The sequence below is a fragment of the Arvicola amphibius genome, chromosome 15, assembly GCF_903992535.2.
Source record: "Arvicola amphibius chromosome 15, mArvAmp1.2, whole genome shotgun sequence".
NCBI lineage: Eukaryota > Metazoa > Chordata > Mammalia > Rodentia > Cricetidae > Arvicola > Arvicola amphibius.
In genome coordinates, this window is record NC_052061.1 from 34,832,323 (window position 1) to 34,857,367 (window position 25,045).

The following is a 25,045-nucleotide window of genomic DNA, read 5'->3' on the forward strand; positions in this document are numbered from 1 at the left end:
TGGTGCCCTCTTCTGGCCTATAGGATATATGTAGGCAGAATACTATATACATAATAAATAAATCTTTAAAAAAAAAAAAAGACTGTTCTGTAATGTGACAAGTGAGAAGCACACAATTAATCATAATTGCTACTAATGAGAATGAAGGCCTGGGTGAGATGAATAGGATCAAAGAGATGAATGCAAGTCAGTTTTCTCCTTCCACCATGTGCTTCCCAGGGAAGGAACTTAAAAAAAAAAAAAAAAGTCAATTGGTCAATTATCCAAAAAAAAAAAAAAAAAAAAAAAAAAGGCTTGTTTTCCTTTAAAGATAGAGGGGGAAGGGTGAGAATTGGTGTTTTCCTTTAAAGATAGAGGGGGAAGGGTGAGAATTGGTGTTTCGAGACAGCGTTTCTCTATATAATGCTCTTGCCGTCCTGGAACTTGCTTTGTACATCTGGCTGACCTCAAGCTCAGAGAGATCCGCCAACCTCTACCTCCCAAGTGTTGGGATTAAAGGTATGCATACTTTATGCACATGGGGTTTTGCATATATCTGTGCACTACATGTATGCAGTGCCAGTGGAAGCCAGAAGAGAATGCTGGATGTGAGATGCCACATGGATGCGAGTAAGTGAACCAGCCAGTGCTCTTAACAGACATCTCTCCCCAGCCTCAAAGATACTTTTATTTTTACGTCATGAATGTATATGTACCACACATATGCAAGTACACATGGAGTGCTGAAAGAGGGCACCGGATCCTCTGAAACTGGGATTACAAACAGTTGCAAGCTGTCGCATGGATGCTGGAAACAGAATCCTTGGTCCTCCACAAGAACAGAAAGTGCTCTTAACTGTTGAACTTCAGTCCTAGAGAGTCTCTTTAACACTAATTCTGGTTTCCATTTGTAAAAGTCAGATATAAGTAAAGTATATGTAATACAGAAGACAATCTACATCTGTTCTTTACTGGTCTGACCACGGAAGGCTCATTACCTGTGTACTTCCAGGTGACATCCTCCAGCAGCAAGTTGCTGTCTTTCGGCATGTATTTGTTAAGCCAGGCCCAACAGTGGACCTGCTGGTCAGTTGGAGAGATCATGAAGAAACTGAAAATGAGATTCCCCGCATAAACAAAATAGTCAAAACCAAAAGACCGAAGAATCAGGACCAATCAAGTTCTCATGTAGTTTCAGAGTCCCACTGAAAACACTCTTGGAAATAATCTCTTACCTTTCAAGGAGGGCTATTTCATTATTCTAGATTCTATAGCAATAATGGCAAAATTACACAGACTTATTAACATTCATAAAGAATACTCTCCTATTAGGGTAACTAATGTCTACACCCAGTTTCACTACATACTATAATTTCTGTTTCTGTTTGTATTCTTAGACAGTCTCACTTTATAGACCAAGCTAGCCCATGTAGATGGAGCGTTGGGGCTGCGTCCCGCCACCCGGCTAGCTTTACACCCAAAATAATTATACGGAAACTGTATTTTTTTTAAACATTGCCTGGCCCATTAGTTTCAGCCTCTTATTGGTTGATTTTTACATCTTCCTTTAACCTATATTTAGTAATCTGTGTAGCACCACGAGGTGGTTGCTTACCAGGAAAGATCTTAACCTGCGTCTGTCTTGGAGAGGAGAAGCATGGCGACTGCTTATGGCGACTGCCTGAAGCGTCTGCCTTCTCTCTCCCAGAATTCTGTTCTGTCTACTCCGCCTACCTAATTTTTTGTCCTATTAAAGGGCCAAGGCAGTTTCTTTATTAACCAATGAAAGTAACACATAGACACTCCTCCATCAATCCCAGAACTCCTCATGTAGCCCAAGTTGGCCTTAGACTTGTAAACCTGCTTCAGACCCCTGACATTATAGGTATGAGCCTCACACCTAACAAGAGTTTCTTCTTTTCGTTTGCCTTTGCTGATTTACTTATAGCTGCCTAATGATTAAGATGGGAGTTTATGAAATAGTTTCTGAGTCCCTAGCACTTTGGGCTCCAGAGAAGCATTGAGTGCTCTGCTTCCAGAGCCCTTAAATGATGGAGAAACTGCCTTGGCTTTTTGATAGGGCAGGATTTAGATAGGTGGCATAGACAGAACAGAATTCTGGGAAGAAGGGAAGTTAGGCAGATGTGATGAAGCTCCGGCCCAAGATGGACGTGGGTTAGAATCTTCCCGGTAAGCCATCACCTTGTGGTGCTACACAGATTATTAGAAATGGGTTAACCAAGATGTGAGAATTAGCCAGTAATAGGCTAGAGCTAATGGGCCAAGCACTATTTAAATGAATATAATTTGTGTGTTATTTCGGGTGTAAAGCTAGCTGTGTGGGATCCTGGCGGGATGAAAATCACTTTAAGGGATGGAAGCTCAACTCACCTGCGTTTGTTCAGGCGTGCAATGCTGCAGTCATTTTCGTACCCCCCACATTCATTAAGCATGCCAGTATGCACAATGTGGCCTACAGGCACATCCAGGTCATTGGAGAAAAGGTATTGCAGACTTTCTAATGCCTGATCCCCAGTGGACTGTAAGGAAAGGGATAAGGCAAGGACAGTAAACACAGAATCACCGAACAGCATAACCATCCAGCATTGCACCTCGCTGAGAAAATTCAGTGACACAACACTCAAATGACATCATTAGCAGTTTGCTCTTCTTTTTTTTTTATTTTATTTTTTTTTTTTGTTTTTTTTTTTTTTTTTTTTTCGAGACAGGGTTTCTCTGCAGCTTTAGAGCCTGTCCTGGAGCTAGCTCTTGTAGACAGGCTGGTCTCGAACTCACAGAGATCCGCCTGCCTCTGCCTCCCGAGTGCTGGGATTAAAGGCGTGCGCCACCACCGCCCGGCTTCTTCTTTTTTTTTTTAAAAGTGAAGTATTTTTTAAAGATTTATTTATTTATTTATTTATTTATTTATTTATTTATTTATTCATTCATTCATTCATTCATTCATGCAGTATCCTGCCTGTAGGCCAGAAGAGGGCACCAGATCTCATTATAGGTGGTTGTGAGCCACCATGTGGTTGCTGGGAATTGAACTCAGGACCTCTGAAAGAGCAGTCAGTGCTCTTAACCACTGAGCTATCTCTCCAGCCCAGGTTTACTGTTCTGTAAGAAGCCATGAGTAAAATTAACATTCAGTACTTAAGATAAATGGGCCATTCTAGGGGAATTAAAAACTATGTTATAGGACCTAAAATTTCTGAAAAATACAATTATACAGGTAAACCACTAAAATAGTCTAGAGTTATTTCAGAATCAGTTTTTTTTAATTTTTATTTTATATGCATCGGTGTAAAGGTATCAGATCCCAAGTTACAGACAATTGTGAGCTGCCATGTAGGGCTGGGAATTGAACCCGTGTCCTCTGGAAGAGCAGTCTGTGCTCTTAACCACTGAGCCATCTCTCTAGCCCCTGAATCAGTTTTAAAGTAGCAGATGAAAAATAGGCATTTGGGGGCTAGAGAGATGGCACAGTGGTTACAAGAACTGACTGTTCTTCCAGGACTTGAGTTCAATTCCCAGCACGGAGGGTGGCTCACAACCATCTATAACTACAGTCTCATGGGATTCAGTGACCTCTTCTGGTGTGCAGATACACATGCAGACAAAACACTCATATACATAAACTTATCTTTGCTGGGCTGGTGGCAAAAGCAGGCAGATCTCTGAATGGGAGGTCAGCCTGGTCTAAGAGCAAGTTCTAAGACAGCCAGGACTACACAGAAAAACTCTATCTCAAGAAAACAAAAACGAAAAACAAAATAGGCATTGGGGGCTGGAGAGGTGACTCAGCAGTTAGGAGCACTCGCTGTTCTAGAGAACCTGAGTCAATTCCCGGCACACACTTGGCAGCTCACACATCTCTAACTCCAATCCCAGGGGACTCCAGTGCCCTCTTCTGGCTTTGTCATGCACTGTGTACACATGCATAGGTATCCATTCAGACAAAATGACCATACACATGAAATTTAAAAAAAAAAAAACATAAAAATACATGAAAGAAGAAAATAAAAACAAGCATTCAATAAGTAGGAAATGTTTCCCACCCTGCTGTTTTGCTTCCCAAATACTTACAGTGATTTCAAACTTTGTGAAAGAAGACATGTCAATGACACACACAGCTTCCTTACAGCACTTCACTTCAGACTCCACAATATCAAACCAGTCTGGCTTGTAGAAAGTCTTGCTCTGTTCCAAGGCAAGAAGGTCTACGAAACAGGAAAAAACAAGGTGGGAACAAAGAGTTTTGATACTGAAGAATCCCCCATATATTTTGTTATGGCCTACAAAACTTTGTTTTTTAACTCTTCCAGGAATACATTCTAGCTATATGCACTTACTATTTACCAGTTTTAAAAAGGGGTAGAAGGAATTGATTCAGTAGTTAAAGCGCCTATGCAAGCAGGAGGACCTGAGTCTGAGTCTCTCTCTCACACACACAGCTAGCTATAGCAGTGGACTCCTATAATTCCAGCATTCCTGGCCAGCCAGTTTAGGCAATCAGTGAACTCTAGGTTCAGTGAGAAAATCTGTCTGAATCTGAAAAAGTGAGATGGAGAACAATAGAGAAAGCACTCAACATCAATGTCTGGTCAAATCAAGAGTTCACATACACCTAGATACACATTCATACAACACACACACACACACACAAAAAGCCAAGTGTGGTTATAGCTTATGCCTATAGTCCCAGCTCTTAAGATATTGAAATAAGAGAACTGATGAGGATTCAAAGCCAACCCGAAATACAAAGTTCTAGACTAAAATGTGAGATTCTGTTTCAAAGAGACAGACAGACACTTCTTACCCTTATTGGGTGGAACAAAGTACTTTGGCCTCTCAAATCCATGTTTCTCCATCCATCTGGCTCCTTGAGCATCTAGCCGGTCATAAAGAGGAGATGTACGTAACTGCCTCCCAGTCTGGAAGTCCCAACGGGGAACCTTCAGATCATAAATCAGAGCTAGAACAGATTAAGCATAATCTGTTATCTGGGCCTGGCAGCACAGGTTTACAATCCCAGAGACTGAGTGGTTAACGAACTCAAGGACTACCTGGGCTACTAAATGAGTTCTAGTCAAGCCAAGCCTGGGCAACTTGTGGTTCGAATTCCCATAGGCTCATATATTTGAATGTGAGGTCCCCAGCTGGTGGAACCGTTTTGGGAAGGATTAGGAGGTCTGGCCTTGTTGGTGAAGGTATGTCACTGGGTATGGGTTTTGAGGTTTCAAAAGCTCACACCAGGCGCAGTGTCCCTCTCTCTGCCCCCAACCTACAAATAACATGTAAGCTCTCAGCTACTGCTCTAGTACCAATCCTGCCTGCTACCATGCTCCTCACCGTATGGTCATGGACTCACCCCTCTGAAATGTAAGCATGCTCCCAGTTAAATGCTTTCTTTAATAAGTTACTTTGGTCATAATGTCTCTTCACAACAATAGCAAAGTAACAAGGGAAGCAACTTAGCAAGACCCTTGCTCAAAGTAAAAACTCAAAAACAAAGTAAAGGACTGAGGCAGATATACACTTGCCTATCCTGCATGAGGTTATGGAGTTCAGTCCCCATACCATAAGAAAGAAAAGGTGGGGTGGGGGTTGGAAGGACATCTTAGCAGTTTTAAGCACTGGCTGCCTTTCTAGACGAACTGGGTTGAGGCAGTACTCAAGGTCAACTGAAAAGGGTGTTTTGCTAGCAACAAACAGAACAGAACACTGCTACATACTAGCTGCAAATCCTATCCTACTTTCCTATTCCTAGAGGTAAGCATGGTCTAATAAACTGAAAACGTTCCTAAGGGTCAAGTGGGGAGTGAGTCCCTATCCTCAGACCTGAAACAGCCACATGAGAAACCCAACTCAAAGCAGTTATTAGAGAACTAAGGGAAAACCTGGAATGATAAAGTAGGCCACCTAAAAGATCGCTGGAGCCAGGCAGTGGTGGTGCACACCTTTAATCCCAGCACTCAGGAGGCAGAGGCAGGCGGATCTCTGTGAGTTTGAGGCCAGGACAGGCTCCAAAGCTACAGAGAAACCGTCTTGGGGGAAAAAAATTAAAAAAAAAAAAAAAAAAAAGAGATTGCTGAGAGCAATATAGTTAGAATAAAGGTACACTTACGCATGACTTCCATGACGCGGTGGCGCAGAAAAGTGCGGCTGCTCTGGAGGGCTCCAAAGCGCTGCAAGTCCAATTCCCAGACATTCTCAGAGGGATAACCATAGACCATCCATTCAGCAAGGAACCTGTTTAGATGGAGACAAAAAGCTGTTGGGCCTCAGATAATATACAGAAAACAATTCAAATAATATAATACAAATCAAGAACCAATGGAAGTGGGCTGAAGAGATGGCCCTGCGTTTAAGAGCACTGGCTGCTCTTCCAGAGAACCTGGGTTCAATTCCCAGCACCCACATGGCAGCTCACAACTGTTTGTAATTACAGTTTCAGAGGAACTGACATCCTCACAGACATATATGCAGGGAAAACACCAATGTACTTAAAATAAATAAACAACAAATAAAAAGAACCAATGGAATCAAGAATCTTTGTTGTCACAGAAGTTGAACAAATCTGGGCAATTTCCTTACACTTTCTAAAATGAACAAACATGGATAAAAGTACTGTTGTCATAGAAACACTATAAGGCTTTTTTTGTGTGTGTGTGAGTCAGGGTCTCTATACATAGCCCTGGCTGTCCTGGAACTCACTATGTAGACCAGGCCTCAGACCCACAGAAATCTGGCTGCCTCTGCTTCACAAGTGCTGGGATTACAGGGGAGCACCACCACATCCAGCTTTTGAATTTTTTTTTAATTTATGTGTATGGGTGCTTTACCTGCATATATATACACACACATACATACATACACTAACAAAAACAAAACAAAACAAAACAAAAAATCCTGGTGCTTGCAGAGGCCAGAAGAGAGCACTGGATCTGATGGGATTAGAATTACAGATGGTTATAAGCTGCCATGTTGGTACTGGAACTGAAGCCTAAGTCCTTTGGAAGAGCAGGTGTGCTCTTTACTGCTGAGCCATCTCTCTAGCCTCACTATAAAGATTTTAATTCTAATAATAGGACCTCTTAGAGCATGTTTAAGATATAAGTCATATCTATGAGGAAATTTATAACTGTTCTATTTTCTTATAAATAGTCACCTGGAGTATTATATAGTTATCTCACCAACTCTTTGTTCCAATTGTTTCTTGTAACTTTTCTGAGACTTTTTTTTTTTTTTTTTTGGTTTTTCCAAACAGGGTTTTTCTGTAGCTTTGAACCCTGTCCTGGAACTAGCTCTTGTAGACCAGGCTGGCCTCGAAGTCACAGAGATTCGCCTGCCTCTGCCTCCCAAGTGCTGGGATTAAAGGCGTGCGCCACCACTGCCCATCTGAGCCATTTGTTAAGTCACTCAAAAATACTAACTTCATGATTTAATCATTCATTCATTCATCTATTTATTTATTTATTTGTTTGTTTTTTCGAGACAGGGTTTCTCTGTAGCTTTGGAGCCTGTCCTGGAACTTGCTCTGTAAATCAGGCTGGACTCGAACTCATAGAGATTCACCTGTTGCTGCCTCCCAAAGTGCTGGGATTAAAGGTATATGCCATTGCCCAGCTCATTTTTTTAAAAGATTTATTTATTTAATTATGCATACAGTATTCTGACCACAAGAGGACACCAGATCTCATTACAGATGCTGTGTGAGCCACCATGCAGTTCCTGGGAAGTGAACTCAGGACCACAGCAAGAGCAGCCAGTGCTCTTAACTGCTGAGCCACCTCTCCAGCCTGAGTTGTTGGGTTTTTAAAAACAGTTACTTACTTTTTTTTTCTTTTTGGTTTTTCAAGACAGGGCTTCTCAGTGTAAGTACCCTGGCAGTCCTGGAATTCAATCTATAGATCAGGCTGGTCTACAACTCACAGAGATCTGCCTGCCTCTTCCCCCACAAGTGCTGCGATCAAAGGCATGCACCACCATGCCCAGCCCAATTTCTCACTCTTAACCCAGGCTGAACGGAAATTACTGTGTAGTACAGGCTGTCCTCAAACTCATTGCAATCCTCTCCCTCAGTCTCCTAGGATTACAAGCATGTGCCACCAGATTAATCTGATTAACTTCCTCACAAGATCTGGGATTATAGGATGCAACAAGGACAATAAATCACCTATTTTTAAGTGTGTGGTTCAGTGGAATTAAGTACATCTGCACCACTGTGTAACCACAACCACAATCCATTTCTAGAACTCATTTCATCTTGCAAAACTGAAACACCAGACCTATCTAATAGTAACTCCCCACCGTCTCTTCCCCTAGCAAATACTATTTTTCTTTCTGTTTCTAGGACTACTCTAAGTACCCCACATAAGTGTACAGTATTTGTATCCTTCTGTGACTGGCTTATTTTTTATTTTAAACAAGGTCTCACCATGTAGCCTTGGCTGGCCTGGAGCTCTCTTCATGGATCAGACTGGTCTCAAATTTACAGAGTTCTACCTGACTCTGCCTCCCCAGGTAGGATTAAAAGTGTGTGACACCATCCCTAGCTGATTTTTTTTAAAAAAATAAGGGCCTGTTCTGGAACTCACTCTGTAAACCAGGATGGCCTCAAACTCAAGAGATTTGCCTGCCTCTGCCTCCTGAGTGCTGGGGTTAAAGGTATGCACCACCACCACCCAGCCCTAGCTGATTTTTATAAGTACCTATTTTTAAACTAAAATTTTAATTGCCTAGGCTGATTGCCTATTTCATTTACCATACCCAGCTATTTCTAACCTTATATGATGAAAACACTAACATTTGTTACAGCTGAAAAGTTAAAAGAAAAATATTTCACAGGTTCTGTGATTAACTAAATGACTGAGTTCCCAAAATATTTTATACAGTAACATTTATGGAATGCAAGGAAACTCTCCAAAGTAATTAATTTGAAGATAACAACTCAAAAATGTTTTTTATTATTATTATTAACATTACTATCTGGCCACAGAACATATTAACAAGTAACCTGAAAGGGAAGAACCTGGCAAGCTAAGGTGTCCACAGGTGACTCTACGGAAAAAAAAGACTTACTTTCCAGCTCCTCCACCCAACGACAGGCCAGCAGAGTTCATCCCTGCCAGGACAAAGTAGCCCTGTACTACAGGAGACTCGCCCATGATGCACTTCATGTCTGGTGTGAAGGTCTCAGGGCAATTCACCAACTTCAAAATCTCCAGAGTCTCCAATACTGGCATCCTACGCAGGAGGGAACTCAACAGGGGCTCTGAGCAATCAAAACAAACCCAAACAGAGTCCTCACCTTTAGGGAATTAAATTTTTTAAAGATCTTATAGCTTTTACTCCTTCCAAAAAAATCTTTTAGGGAAGACTTTTCTTAGAGTCATTTGGTCAGTTATGAGAAAGAAGAAAGTTTGGTGGAATTACAGAACACAACTACAAAATGCCTGGCATTCAGAGTAAGAAAAGCCACACTTTTCAAAGGCAAGGCGCTCAGAACATAAAGTAATACATGAGGTCACACACAGGCAGTGATCTCAGGGTCAGGGTGTGGGGAAAAGGTCTTTCAGACCACCTAATGTTTCCATGAAAGACAGTGTTTCCTACACGAGACAGACGTACAAACAGGTTTGCACCTTGTTCTATACTATCTCTGGCCACAGTAATACGTGGAAACAGGAGTAACTGGTTGATGGGCAAAGGGTTTAAAGTTTCCCCTAAGTAACAGCTTATTTTTTTAAAAGTCCATCAAGGATGAGAGATGGGTATCTTTTCATACCCTTTCAATGTATAACCATGTAACTACAATAATTATTAAATAAAGACAATTAAAGTGATTTAAAGACTTAATAAAGACCATATTACCAAAAAAATCTACTTTCACAATCCTCCTGCCTCAGCCTTCCACATGCTGTGATTACTTGCAGGCACATATCACCATGCCTGGCTAATAGTTCAGCTTCGTAAAACCTCTTCAGTTTCATAAGTCTTACCAAAAGAAGGTCCCCTTCTAAAGTATCAGCAGTGATTTAAGTAAACGATGAGTCAAGTTCATTAAACAAGACTGTAGACCCCTGAGTCCAACAAGTACCCATATCCTTAGATCAGGTAAACTCTAGACTATTTTTCATAATTACTGTTGTCCTTCCTGGAGTTGTCTTAAAGATAAAGAACTATTCATGAAAATGCCTTGAAAAATGTAACATCTTCGAAAAGTAGAAGGCATTGTTATTATAGTTTACTTCACATACCAAAGTGATCCCAATCTTCCCTCAGATTCTGAATTTCCAACTGATTCTTGCCCTCAGTGAAAATAGGTTTGGGGTTCTTCTCAAAGCCTCCAGACAATATGCCACCCTGCCAGTTCCTGATGTAAATTCTTCCATCAGCATCCACAACAGCTGACGAAGAGGAGAAATGACAAGGAAGTAAGGTAAGGAGAAAAACAAGAGGTTAGAAACCAGCCAGACTCTGAGATGAAGAGAGAAAGAAAACACTCATGAATGACTTTACTAACAGCCCAGCATGCAATAAATACAGTTATCCATTAGTTTTAAAATACCACTGGAGGTCATGAGGAATTACAAAGAAGGTGGTTATCTCCAATTACCCCAAACATGATGGGAACCTAAAAGTTTTGCCAATACTTCACAACCAAACTATATTACCATCACCGTACCTAGCCAAAGTCTAACAGGAATGGGAGGCGCAGAGTTCATTCTCTGAAAAGGTTATCAAAAGCCTTCTAAGATAGGCATGACTGTCTCTGCTTCCACACACACAAAAGTAAGTTTCAGGCTAGCCAGGACTATACAATGAGACTCTGTCTCAAAAAATAAATAAATAAATAAATAAATAAATAAATAAATAAATAAAACCAGGCAGTGGTGGCACAACGCCTTTAATCACAGCACTCAGGAGGCAGGGGAATCTGAGTTTGAGGCCAGCCTGTTCAACAGAGTGAGTTCCAGAATAGCCTGGGCGACACAGAAACCTTGTCTCAAAAAACCAAGAATAAAACAAAACAAATCCCACCCTTTCCCCTTCAGTGGTTTGTAACCGTTAAATTAAGTATATAGCCTACCTATACCCTTCTACAACTGATACCAATCAAGTTAAAAGGCAAAGTGATATTCCAAAATTCTCAATGACCTCTATTAGGACTTAAATTAGCTTTTAAGACAACAACAACAAAAATAAACAAAAAAATTGTTTAATGACATGTTCATTTTAGCCATCTTTTCCTAAGACGTAAAGGAAAGTTAAAACTGGATCCAACTCCCTGTAACATGTTCCAAAAAAGAAAAAATTCCTCTAGGCATAATGTATCCTTAATGAAAAGTCTTCCTTTCAAAGGACAGGATTTCAGCAAAGATATAAAATTATTTAAAAAAAATTAAAAAAGAAGTACAAGTCCTCACTTGGTGTGTTGCTCTGCAGAGGGGTATCCCAGGGACGAGTCAGAAGGTAGAAGTGTTCACAGGCATGTAGCGGGATACTAACCGGCTCCTCGTTGGACAGACCCAGCTCATATGCCCACTACAATGAACAATTTGTAGATGGGAAGAGGAATAGAAACACAAATGAGCAAGTTCAGCCTGCTCTATCTAATTCAATTATTTCAATGGTGAGCAGTGCTACACTTTTTAAAGCATAAAATTATCTTTTCAATGAAAAGTAGATTTCCTAGTCAAAAGAAGCCCTCTAAATATAAATGTCGGGCATCATCTAGAAACCCCAAACACCAACCATTAGATACACGATCTGTAGCAGAAAGTATTCCAACATCTGCTTTAGACTGCAGAGTAGAGAACAAGTGACCAGTCTGCCTTAGAAGCAGAAGCAGCTTACATTCTAGAAACTGGATCCATTTGATGGATCTTTCCCGGTAAGACTCCACTCGTGGTGTTACACAGATTATTAGATATGGGTTAGTCAAGATGTGAGTAAGAGGCTGAAACTAATGGGTCAGGCAGTGTTTAAATGAATACAGTTTGTGTGTTGTTATTTCGGGTGTAAAGCTAACCATGCAGGAGCCGGGCAGGATGAAAAGCAGGCCTGCCCGCAGCTCATCACTACATCCATTGTTCTGATTTATATTTAAGTTTTTAAAATGAAATGTAGCATCATATAAATTTAGCTCTAAAACCATGATTCATGCTAATATCTATCTGGTGGTCTTCTACTAGGATGGCACTACTTTACCCCATGTGGAGAGCTGCCTGTATCTGTAAACTAAGAATAGGTTTCTGGTTTAGAATACAATTCTGGGTTGCATTCCTAGTCCAAATAAACAGTGTAATGCCTGGTGTCTCTTTAACCAGTAAAACGACAATCTTATATCACTACACAAAAACCCCCAGTTAAACAAAGTCAGAAACCTAGCACCGTGGTCAACCTACCTGACCAGCACAGTTGACAAAATACTGGCATTCAATCTGTCCTTTATCTGTCTCCACACCAGTAACTCGACCTTTTTTGATCAATACATGAAGAACACTTGTCCGATCATAAATCTGAACACCTGTTCCAAAATAAAGAAAAAGAAGGCAAGTTATTAGTGGGCAGTGGTGTGCACACCTTTAACCCCAGCACACCAAGGCAGAGCAGGAAGATCTCTGAGTTTGGGACCAGCCTGGTCTACAGAGCAAGTTCCAGGACAGCCAGGGGTACACACAGAAACCCTGGGGGAGGGGGGGAAGGGGTGGCGCACAAATTATTTGATGTTACGGAATTATGGTCTCTGAAACAGAATCTCTGCTCCAAAGGGGCACTGGAGAAACTGGGTCAGTACTTAAACAAACAAAACCTAAGCACAGTATGATGTCGTACACATGTAATTCCAGTACTTAGGAGCCTGAGATCTGGCTACGTGGCAAGTTCCAGGACAGCCTGAACTAATAGTGAAACCCTACTTTAAAAAAAAAAAAAGTCAAAGGCAAGGAATATAGGTTAGTAGCGGAACACCTGCCTGCCTGGCAAAAGCCCTGTGTTCAATCCCCAGCACTATAATGAATCATAAAGTATATGTAACACTCTAGACAGTAGTAAATCTTTTTCTGATTTACTCTGGATCACATTTAAGCTATAGATTAAACTACCAAATTTTTCTCTAGCCTTGGCACTTCTCAAGTTCAGTGGCAGGGACTCTCATAAGTCTGATGTGTATGAATCAGCACAAGAAGCTCCTTGGAACAACAACAATAAAAATTAACTCTAGGGAAAATATTCAATGGATCAACTGAAAAACACAGTACAGTGATCAAAACAGGAAAACTAAACATCCCAATGAAGATGCTTTCTCCATGCCTGAGCTGGTGGTGTTCCCTACCATGATACACTCTCTTAGATAACCTCTTCTTTCCAAATCCATGCAAATGATAGTAACAACAAAAATAAACAAGTAAAAAGACCCACTCACCATTCTGGGAGGCAGCACTTGCCAGGGCAAGAGCCACATCAGCAGAGGACACCACTGCATCCTCGGGAACATGCATGGCCCCCACCAGATCGTGCACATTGAGAAGAGGGTGAAGTTCAGCCACTTTCTTCGGGGAGATGATCTCAGAAGGGATACCTACAACACTGCCACAGAACACAAGGAAACAAAGACATTCATGGGCTCTGTGACAGAGTCAAGTGGGTAAAGTCAGGACGGTGTCTAGTCTCTTACATACTTCAGCCTTGAGTTGATACGCTTCAGAGAGATCAATCGGTCCTGAGTTTGGGCCAGAAAGATTGAGCCTGTCCTTAAGTACCCTGTAAGAAAAGTCAATCAAGTGATCAGTCCAGTGGGATCCACTAGATTTATAGGTTAGACCTGCTATAATCCTAGTGCTTTCTACTTACTATTCTTGAGTCAATGAATTTGCTCCCTTTGGGTTTCTAGCAAAATTTACAACACATCAGAGACATAACTACTTTCAGCTCACACTTTCATGTGAGTCAACTAGAATTCTAACATATATAAAAGCACTCATGGGCTAGAGAGATGGCTCAGCGGCTGGGAGCACTGACTGCCCTTCCAGAGGTCCAGGTTCAATTCCCAGCACCCACATGGCAACTAACAACTGTCTGTGACTCCAAGATCTGACACCCTCACACAGACAAATGTGCAGGTGGGGCACCAATGTACATAAAATTAAAATAAGTAATTTAAAAAATAAAGCACTCATAATAATAACAAAAGTTACTATGGCTAAAAGTCTTACTAGGGCAAGAACTCATCTCTTTATTAGATAGTTTACCTCATTACTTTCTAGTCTTGGTGGAAGTACATTCTTTGGTAAAAGTCATTCATAACACTGATCACCAGAGAGTCAGATCTCCGCTCCTTCCCCAGTAGCCAAACAAGCTGAGCTGAACTGTGATTTAACTGCTAAGACCTGAACATATGCTTTTTCCTTTTCTTGTTTAGAAGCTAAGTGCTACCTTTTACTGTATCTAAATGATTGAAATATATTTTTTAAATGGCTTAGGAAAACTTTCCTATCATGACAATGACAGGATCTGCAGGCCCTAGGTTCAATACCATGCACTCCCAACAAAAAAATAAAATAAAATAAAATAAAATAAAATACAAAAGTTATAGATTCTGAAAATGACCTGGGTTACTGACTGTAATTTCTTTTCTCTACAGGTAAAGAAGTTGAAGGCAAGCTACAAGACCTGCCCAAAGGAACACACTGACTTGAGGCAAATTCTCAAGCACAATTCTTAATTACCAGATCAGATAAAGTACAAGACCACACAGCACTATGAGTAAGGATTTAAAGACAAGAAGACCAATAAACAGCAAATTACCTGCTTACCTGTTTGGATCCCTGTTTCTTGCTCTAACTGATGGTAAAGTTTGTTTGAATAGTCTGCCATCTTTTGTTCAATACTTGAATGCCTAGCAGTGCTTAGGATGCCAGCACAGAACCTTGTTGAGCCAGCAGCCAGCCTGCAGCACAAGAGCAAAATACTGTTAGAAAGGTTCACTTGTATCTACTGAGATAAATTCAGGGTCCAGCACTAGAGAAGTTTCAGCAGGTTAAGAGCACTGGTTGTAAGCCAGGCGGTGGTGGCGCACGCCTTTAATCCCAGCACTCGGGAGGCAAAGGCAGGCAGATCTCTGTGAGTTCGAGGCCAGCCTGGTCTACAAGAGCTAGTTCCAGGACAGGCTCCAAAGCCACAGAGAAACCCTGACTCGAAAATAAAAAAAAAAAAAAAAAAAAAAAAAAAAAAAAAAAAAAAAAAAAAAAAAAAAAAAAGAGCACTGGTTGTTCTTACAAAAGACCCAGGTTTTTGCCAGGTGGTAGTGGCACACACCTCTAATCCCAGCACTTGGGAGGTAGAGGCAAGCAGATCTCTGTGAGTTCAAGACCATCCTGGTCTACAGAGCAAGTTCCAGGATAGCCAGAGTTACATTGTGAAGCCCTGCCTCAAAAAAAAAAAAAAAAAAAAGAAAGGAAGGAAGGAAGGAAAAGAGGAAGAAAAAAATCTTTACCCACCCCAAAAAGACAAAAGGTGGAGGACAGAACCATCCATACACATATACACCCAACATTATAACACCCTTTTTATCTATTATGTGTATGAGTGTTCTGTTTACATATATCTTCGCACCACATGTGAGCCTCATGCCCACAGAGGCCAGAAGAGGTGTCAGATCCCCTGGAACTGGAGTTCAGATGACTATGACATGCCACGTGGGTACTGGGAACCAACCTGGGTCCTCTAGAACTCTAGAAGAGTATCCAGAGCTTTTAACTGCTGGGCTCTCAAACCCATTAAATCTAAAACTATGCTGAGTTAAATGAAAATTAATAAAAGCAAATGGTCAGAATGTTGTTGGTCTCAAGAGCACAGGATACAGCTGTGCAGTGTGAGGAGGATGGCAGCAGTGGAAGAGGAGCAGCGCTGTGAAAGCATGTCCTCTTACACACTCTACGGAAATCTGCTTCCTCTCTAAAATGCAGAAAACGTTAGTGCTAGAACTCAGCTAACCATGGGGTAGATTCCACCCGAGTCTTCTCTCACTAGAGTACAACATTTAGATGACCTACAGGCATGACATTATGGAAAAGTCAGAAAATGAAGGAGCCCTATACTGTTATTTCAGCCAAACCCCAAGACAAGCCAATCTGATCCTTACCTGCCCTGCTCCAAAAGGACAATATCCTGCCATCCCATTTTGGAGAGGTGATAGGCCACAGATGTACCCATGATTCCACCCCCACAGATGACCACCTGGGCCTGGGCAGGCAGGGCAATAGAATGTGCTTCGGCAGCGGATGTGCTGCTTCTTGCTGATGACCAGGTCTGCCATCCTGGGCTAGTTCTTTGTCTTTGGACAATCGAAAGCAACCGGTAAAGCATCACCAACTGGGAGATAGGGTTTCACTCAGCTGAGAAGATCCAAAGAATCCAAACTAAAAAAACAAAACAAACGTTTTTTTCGCTCCATTTAACTCAGTTCTTATAACTAAGAGAAAAGGATTTAACAACAAAAAAATAAAACAAAACAAACAAAACAAAAAATAAAACAAACAAACAAAAAAACCAACCAAGTCAGGCACAGTGGCACACGTCTTTAGTCACAGAGGATTAAACTCTAGAGGCTTAGGAAGGAGAATCTCTGAGTTCAAGGTCAGCCTGGTCTACACAAAAAGTTCCAGGGGAGCCAGAACTTCATAGGGAGATCCTGTTTCAAAAAAGCAACACACGCACGCGCACACACACACACACACACACACACCCCACCACCACCATCACCACCACCACCAACAGCAACAGCAAGCAAACAGGCCAACAAAAAACAAGCATAAAGAAGCCTAATCTAGGCCTAGCAGCACAGCCTATAATTCTAGCACTTGAGAGGTGGAGACATGAGGATCCACAGAAGTCCAAGATCATCATCAGCTACATCGAGATTTTCAGGCCAGCTTAGGTTAGAAATCTTATCTAAAGATAGATACTAACAGACAGACAGACAGACAGACAGATAGACAGATAGACACAGACAGACAGACAGAAAGAATAAGAATAAGAGCCAGTGAGATAACTTGGTGGGTGGAGGCACTTTGCCACGGAGCTTCATAACCTGAGTCCAGCACCTGTAATCCAGCAGAAGTGCTCGGGAGAGCTAGGGAGATGCAAAAACAAAGAACAGAGTCCTTAGGAAAAGAAGAGACAGGAGCCAGAACCCAGTGAAAGTGGCCTGGGACTGACCCAAAGGAAACAGTAAAGACTAAAGTATTAAACACCGTTCCATGGAAAGAATGAAAAGGGTTTTAGCTTATCATTTACACACAAGTCATGCATATTTCTTTTTTTTGTTTCGTTTTGTTTTTTGAGACAGGGTTTCTCTGTGTAGTCTTTGCTATCCTGAAACTCACTCTGTAGACCAGGCTGGCCTTGAACTTAGAGATGCACCTGCCTCTGCATCCTGAGTACTGGAATCAAAGGTGTGAGTCACCACTGCCTGGCTAAGTCATACATATTTCTACAAGATAATATTAACAGGCTAAAGAAAAAGGCAAAGGTTAAGGTCATCAGGAAAAGGATCATACTCAAAGTAGGATTTAAGTTGACGCCTGGAAGACTAAAGGCTGGACAGAGACAAAGACATGGAAAACACACAAAGACAACAGAATAGATCTATCATATCTGCTTAGAATGGCAATAAGAAAACAAGTGAATGCTGGGTAACAGGAACTGAAGGAAGAACCCAACCACAGAGACTGATACGGTCTAGTATACAAATTACTACTGGTTGAAAACAAAAAGGTAGGGTTTGACAAAATCTAACAGGACTACAGAGAACTATTCAAGTCTCAAGAAAAAAAATAAAAGCTGACCTACTGGCAGACTATGCCAGCATTAAAGAGCTTAAGACACAGGGTGGCAGATATGTGACAATCAGAGCAGCACACTGCTAGTAAAGCTGCCACCTCCTCCACTACAGACTCCCCATTGGTTCATGTCCCCTAAGGAAAGACAAAGACACACCATCAGAAAGGACTCAGAACTGCAATCTTTTTTAAATGTCTTTTAGATTTATTTTTATATATGAATGTTTTGTTTGCATGTATATCTGTGCACCACATGTATACACGGTGCCTGAGAAGGTCAGAAGAGGGTGTCAGATCTGCTAGGACTGGAGTTACAGATGGTTGTTAAGTCTCATGTGAGTGCTGGGAATCAAACCAGGGCCCCTTAGAAGAGCAGTCAATGCTCTTAATGACTGTGCCAGCTCTCTAGCACTGAGAACTGGGCAGACAGGGTACACAGAGAAAATCTCATTCAAATGGAGACAAATATCACTTCTGGCTTCCTCTTAGGCTCTACCTCAAGTTTTACAGTCTGGTATAGTGACCCACAACTATCACCCAGCACTTTGGAAGCTAAAGCAGAGAGGTTTTGATATTTGCAGACTAACCACATCTCAAAATATTCCAAGACAAAAATAACAACATCAAAGCTAGGTGGTGGTGGAGCATGCCTCTAATCCCAGCACTCGAGAGGCAGAGGCAGGTGGATCTCTGGGAGTTTGAGGCCAACCTGGTGTACAGAGCAAGTTCCAGGACAATCATGGCTGTTACACAAGACATCGTCTAAAAAAAAAAAAAAACAAAACAGGGGCTGGAGAGATGGCTCAGTGGTTAAGAGCACTGGCTGCTCTTCCAGAGGACCCAAGTTCAATTCCCAGCACCCATATGGCAGCTCACAACTGTCTGTAACCTTAGTTCCAGGGGATCTGACACCTTCACACCAATGCACATTGAAAATAAAATGAAATAAATTATTTAAAAAAAACAAAAGGGAAATATAAATTTCTCTACTTGAGTAGTTGTTTGAAATCTAATCTTCATATAACCAGTTTCTATCTATAAATCCAACCTCATCTCAAATTCTCCACTGGGCTTTCTTTTCAGGTTTTACTAACATTCTCTCCACCTCCTATCCCAAAGGGAACACAGCTTTCCCTGAGAAGACAATGCTACACATTATCTTAACCCTGTTCTACTGCCTGTTCTTATATCAACCATTAAAATTTGGCCATGCTTGAAAACCTTGTATTGGTTGGTTTTATGTCAGCTTGACACAAGTCAGAGTCATTTGGGTAGCGGGAACCTCAACTGAGAAAATGCCCCCATCAGACTGATCTATGGGCACGTCTGTGATCTATCTTCTTGATTGGTGATTGATCTGGGAAAGCCCAGGTAACTATAGACAGCTGTCATCCCTGGGTAGGTGGTCCTACGTGTTTAAGAAAACAGGCTGATCAGTCAGGCATGGTGGCTCACTCCTTTAATCCCAGCACCTGGGAGGCAGAGGCAGGTGGTTGTGAGTCTGAGGCCAACTTGGTCTATAGAGTGAGTTCTAGGACAGCCAGGGAAGGATATAGAGAGAAACCCTGTCTCAAGCAAACAAACAAACAAATAAAAAGCAGGCTAAACAAGCTATGGGGATTAAGCCTCCTCTATGGCCTCCATATCAGTTCCTGCCCTGTGTTTCTGCTCTGACTTCCCTAGATGATGGACCTATGATTTGTAAGATGAGATAAAAGTTGCTTTTGGTCATGGTGTTTTATCATAGAAATAGAAACCTAATTAAGCCATCCCTGCTCCTTTGTGACTCAGGTTAACAGGCCTGTATCCGCTCTAGGACACGACAAGGAAAACCATAGAATTTCTATTCAGGGTTCTGTGAGCATGCTCTTCTCTGTCTTTACATACCAGCTGTCTTCCCTCCCTAAGCAGAAAGTCTCTTTTCATTCCTGAAACATTCAATAAATTGACAGTCTCTCCACAAGTGTTAGAACCCCTTCATCTGCCTTCTCTGCACCTCAGCCCAATCCACTGGTCTCTTTTACATCCTGCAATCAATCATTTCCTGCAATTTGCTCCTCTTCAGCATGGTAATAAGCTCAAGTTCCCACTACGTAATTTAATAAAAGAAACAAAAGCTTCCTATCATAAAATTTTTATGCAAAAAAATTGAAATTGTACAAATCAGTCATTGCAAAAATTCAAATACAAGCCGGGCAGTGGTGGCACAGCCTTTAATCCCAGTGCTCAGAGAGAAAGAGGCAGGTGGATCTCTGTGAGTTCAAGGCCAGCCTGGTCTACAGAGTGAGTTCCAAGACAGCCAGAGATACACATAAAAACCCTGTCTCAAAAAAAAAATCAAATATAGAAAGAAACTAGGAGTTCCCATATCACAACCATCAATGCCAGTGTGCACGGCAACTTCCTAGACTTTTGTCTTCCACCATCCAAACCCTAAGTTCCAATTTCCTCATCCTTTGTGACTAGACAATGGCCACTGAGATTTTTGTCCTTGTTCTTTTTGAGACAGAAATCTTAGTATACTAGATTATGCAGCATGAGTGACCTCCTGGTCTTCCTACATATACAGTCCAAAGTGAAGATCACAGGTGTGCACCACCCTAGTTCTACCACTGAGCTTTTTGCTTGTTTGCTTCTTTGTCTTATGTGTATGAGTGTATTACTTGCACATATGACTATGCAACATGTGTGCAGTGCCCAAGGAAGCAAAAAGGGGGGGGGGGGGCACCAGATTCCCTTGGAACTGAAGTTACAGACTATTGCTGCCATATGAGTACAGGGAATTGAACCTAGGCACTTTAGAAGAACAGTCAGTTCTCTTAACCACTGAGCCACCTCTCCAATCCCCAACCTAATTTTTTAAACAAAAATCTATTCTTGAGGCTGGGAGTGCTGGTACACACCTTTAATCTCAGTACTCAAGAGGCAAAGGCAGGCAGATCTCTGGATTTCTGTTTAAAGTCAGCCTGGTCTACATAGTGAGTTCCAGGACAACCAGGTCTATGTAGAGAGATCATTTAAAAAAAAAAAAATTCTTGGGTGAATAAATTTGTTGAGTGGCAAAACAAACCATTGTCCAATACTTGAGACCTTGTGTTTCATACCAACACCACATTAAAAATAAGACATGACGTACCTGGCAGTGGTGATGCACACCTTTAATCATAGCACTGGGGAGGCAGAGGCAGGTATGGCTTTATGAGTTCAAGGCCAGTCAAGTCTACAAAGCCAGTTCCAAGAGAGCCAGAGCTGTTATACAGAGAGAAAACTTTATTTATTTATTTATTTATTTAGACAAATCAAAATAAGTAAAAATATATAATAATAATAATAAAATAAAAATTAGACAGATTCTTGCTGGGCATGGCGGCACCATGCCTTTAACCCAAGCACAGTTAAGCCAGCATGGTCTGGTCAGCAAGCTCCAGGTTAGCCAGCATTATGTAGTGAGACCCTGTCTCAAATAAATAAATAAATGAAACTTTCAAAACCCTATCTTTCACCTGATAGTAAATAAATAAACAGGAAATATTCTACCTCCAACTTCCTCATCCCCCTGCAACAAAAAACAAGCTTTGGCCCTACTATAGTGTTGACACTTTTCCCACCAAAACCACTCAATCTGCTGGTTTCAGAGGATATCTCTCACATCATCACACTTGACCACAGTTGATGAAGACCACAGATCACTCCTTCCCACTTGTGTACAGGTTCCTGGTTTCACTTCTATAGTTCCTGGCTCACACCTCCTTGCCTGAGCCTATCTTCTACTCTGAGCCTTCCCAGCTTTCCTCAGGGTGATTTGAATGTCACCATGATGCATGGCCTGACCCAAGAATCCCACACCCTGAGCTTCAAGTTTATCTGTTTATCAAGTGTAGAATGGCCATGCCCACTTGATCCCAGCACATCCAAATGCAAACACCCTCCCTCCATCTTTGCTACACTGTGTACCCAGGGGCTCCACATAACAGAATCCAGAGTGTCACCTGGGTTCCTCCCTTTCTCACCCCTTTGCCCCAATCATTTCTCAGGATCTTCCCTGTCTAGTCTACATCCTAACTCTCACACAGATCCATCTACTCCTCTCCAAATCCCCTGCCACCATATGAGCAAGCCTTTAGGTTTGTAGCTTCTACTTCTAGTGAACACCTTCCTCCCACCACACCTAAGTCCACACACAGGAGTACGTGAGCAGTCTTCCACGGCCCTTCTCACAACCTTCAGTGACAGGCTGATGCCTGCAGGAAAAAGCCAAAGCTCCTTACTACAAAATGCAACACTTTTCACAATGTCGTTTATCTCTGGCCTCACTGTTCTTCTTGCCTCTCAAGCCCTCACCAAGCAGAACAGACTACTGAGAACTCCTCAAACACGTCAGGCTTAACTTTCTCCTCCATGCCTGGGACCTGTGTGCACTGCTTCTCTATCTGGCACAGTTCCTGCCACCTGTATGCCAAGCAAATGTATCTCTTCAGAACACGACCTATTCCACACCTATATGATAGTGTATTTGGGTAAGGGAGTCTTCTGTGTTCTCCCAGGACATTCTGTACTTCTCCCAGAACAGAACTTTTCATCCTCCCAAATTATCTGTAAGGCATTTGAGTGGAGGAGTACTACAGCAATCCAATGGGGGAATCCAAGGTCTAAAGCACACGTAGGTGTCAAATCTCCTTATATCTCATTACCTGTATGATTTCGATCAGGTTTTTGTGTGTCAGGGTCCTCATCTATAACATGGATTAAAAATATCTATCTCTCATGGTTGTGGAAAGCTGTAAAGTGGGGTAGGGAGAAGAAAACAGAGAGAGAGAAAGAAGAGGGAGAAATGAAAAATATCATCCCCTCATTAAATAGAACTCCTAAGGCAGTGAACAACTGTATCCCAGCAGTGAGAAAAGGCAAAAAGAGAAGGAACACTAGGGAGACAGCTCGGTATCAAGAGCTCCTCTTGCTCTTGCGGAGGGCCTGAACTCAATTTCCAGCACCCACATGGGGGCTCATAACCCTCTGTAACTTCAGTTCCAGTGACTCCAATGCTCTCTTCTGACAAGCATGCACGTGGGACATACATACATGTAGGCAAAATACTCATAAATCTAATAATAAAAGAGAGAGTAGCTTAAAAAAGATAAAAGTACGCCAGGAAGAGATGGTATGAGCGTCTGCTCCAGAAGGTCTGGCAACAAAACCAAAGCAAAGCTCCACGGGGGAAAAAGAGGTAAAGCCGGGAAAACAGAGAATGAAGATGTCAAACTCGTTCGAAATGAAACGTCATCACGTTTTAAAATTTTTACATTTTCGTGAAAATCACTGTGCATCTCTACTAGTAAGAGTGATGTCTAAACATCCTTAAAACCCAGACTGGTTCTGCTCAGATCCTACACCAACAAGGTGACCACACTAGCCTGGAACAAGGCTCCCACCTGTAATCCCTGCATACCGGCTGCTGAATCAAGAGGAACGTCCCAGGTTCCAGGTGAGCCTGGGCTACAGTGGGAGACCCTACCTGTCAAAGACAAACAAAACCAGTGACAGCTCTATCGGCTGAATTCTTCTTCTGGTAACAGGATGAGGCACAGGTCACAAAGAATGAAGACGGAATGTGGACATCTCCCACAAGTAACGCAGGGGAATCACCAGGATAAGTTTAAAAGCAACAGAATCTGCCTCTGCAGTCTGATCCTGCGGGTTCCGGATGCTGTATTCTTCGACAAACGCATCGGATGCTCAAGACAGTTTAAGAAAATGATACCAAGTCCCTGCCGCCAAAAAGCGGACCCTAAAATGATGCCTTTCCGACTGGACCCTCGACCACACGCCATCCCTTTACATCCAGATTGCAAGATTTTGCAGAAATGCTCAAAGTGGGCTTGGAGACCGTGGACTCGAACCTCAGTATCACACACAACGGTCCCCTCTAGCCGCCCATTCGAAACCCCACTGCCCTGATTCAGTCTCTGACAAGAGTTAGCAAAGCACAACCGAACAGTGCGTTTCTGGGCGGGAAAACAATTCCACCTGCAGACGTGTGGGGAACGCAGCTGGCTGGGACAGCAGGTGCGTGCCCGCCTGAGCTGCAACCAGCCCCGAGGCCCAGCCGCCCTGAGGGAACCGCGCCCAGGCCCGGGGTAGCCGGCGCAGGACCCCGAGGTTCCGCACAGCTCCGCTGACTGAAACTCTCGCGTCCAACCACACGGCATTAGAGACCAGGAGAAGAACCGGGACCCGGAGGCTAAAGCGCAGAGGACAGGGGCGTAGAGGACGCAGGAGTTCACGGGACGATAGGCCGCCCCACCCTCTTACCTCGGAGGCCCGCCAGTGCGGGGAGCGCGTTCGGCAACGCCCCGCGGAAGTGGAGGGCAGCACAACAGATACAGAGGGTCGACGCGGGCCGGAAAGGGGGACGGGGCATGGGGAGGGGAACGGGACGCAGAACGGAAAGTTCCGGGACCGCAGGGGCCTGCGACCTTCCGCGCTTTACGGCCCGCGGCAAGGGTAAGGCCGGCGCGCGCGCGCCAACGCGCCAACGCGCCAACGCTCCGTGACGTCACCGCGACGGACCGGCTCGCACGTGGGCTTGTTTGGGTCCCGCCAGGCCCCGCCCCTCCCGCGACCCCGCCCCCTCTGTCAAGATGGCGGCTTGCGGGAGCCGCGCGACTACGGGAGGCTTGCTCTTTGTTTTCCGGCTTCTCGCCCGGCTTCATTTCTGCGTAGAGCCTGAACTTCGGAGCCGGGCCACAGCCTCGACCTAGTGTGTCATCTGCCACCAGGCCTGAGCCCCGGTCCTGCTGCGGTAGGTCCGCAGCCCGGAGCCACATTTCCGGCTGGCCGGTGGTCGCGCTGTTTTCTGTCCCCGCACGGCGCTGGAAGCCTTTCGGTGCTAGGCTTTGGCAGAGCCCATAGCAAAATTTGCTCTGCGGGCCTGGCCGGACCTCAGAGGCCTAATCAGCCGACCTGACTTCCCATCTTACTCCTTGCACCTACCCGGCTTGTCTCCACTCAGAGGAAGAGGCATTGTTGACTCGCGCTCCGGAAACATCTTTTACCTTCCATCCCCTCCAGTTCACAGTCACATTACCCAATTCTCTTTCCTTCATAGAACTCATCACCAGCTTAAATAAATGTGCTTGCCGCGTGCCTTTACACTGATGTAAACGCGGACCTCTGATCTCTTCAGGACCAAGCCTTGCTCAGGTGCAGCTTCTCAG

At 43.0% G+C, this 25,045-nt stretch overlaps 1 protein-coding gene across 1 annotated transcript in view; it reads right to left on the reverse strand.

The window, feature by feature from the left end:
* The window catches only part of Pdpr (pyruvate dehydrogenase phosphatase regulatory subunit), a 37,994-nt gene extending 13,632 nt beyond the window's left edge, over positions 1-24,362 (reverse strand). The window contains exons 1-14 of the mRNA XM_038312826.1: positions 24,141-24,362; positions 16,133-16,409; positions 14,805-14,938; positions 13,671-13,752; positions 13,415-13,578; positions 12,396-12,517; positions 11,415-11,532; positions 10,245-10,394; positions 9,067-9,259; positions 6,110-6,234; positions 4,802-4,957; positions 4,069-4,202; positions 2,371-2,519; positions 978-1,090 (exon numbers count right to left, since the gene is read on the reverse strand). Of these exons, the coding sequence (XP_038168754.1) occupies positions 978-1,090; positions 2,371-2,519; positions 4,069-4,202; positions 4,802-4,957; positions 6,110-6,234; positions 9,067-9,259; positions 10,245-10,394; positions 11,415-11,532; positions 12,396-12,517; positions 13,415-13,578; positions 13,671-13,752; positions 14,805-14,938; positions 16,133-16,356 (1,864 nt within the window). The 5' untranslated portion in view covers positions 16,357-16,409; positions 24,141-24,362. The remainder of the gene's footprint in view (positions 1-977; positions 1,091-2,370; positions 2,520-4,068; positions 4,203-4,801; positions 4,958-6,109; positions 6,235-9,066; positions 9,260-10,244; positions 10,395-11,414; positions 11,533-12,395; positions 12,518-13,414; positions 13,579-13,670; positions 13,753-14,804; positions 14,939-16,132; positions 16,410-24,140) is intronic.
* Between the last annotated feature and the right edge of the window lie 683 nt (positions 24,363-25,045).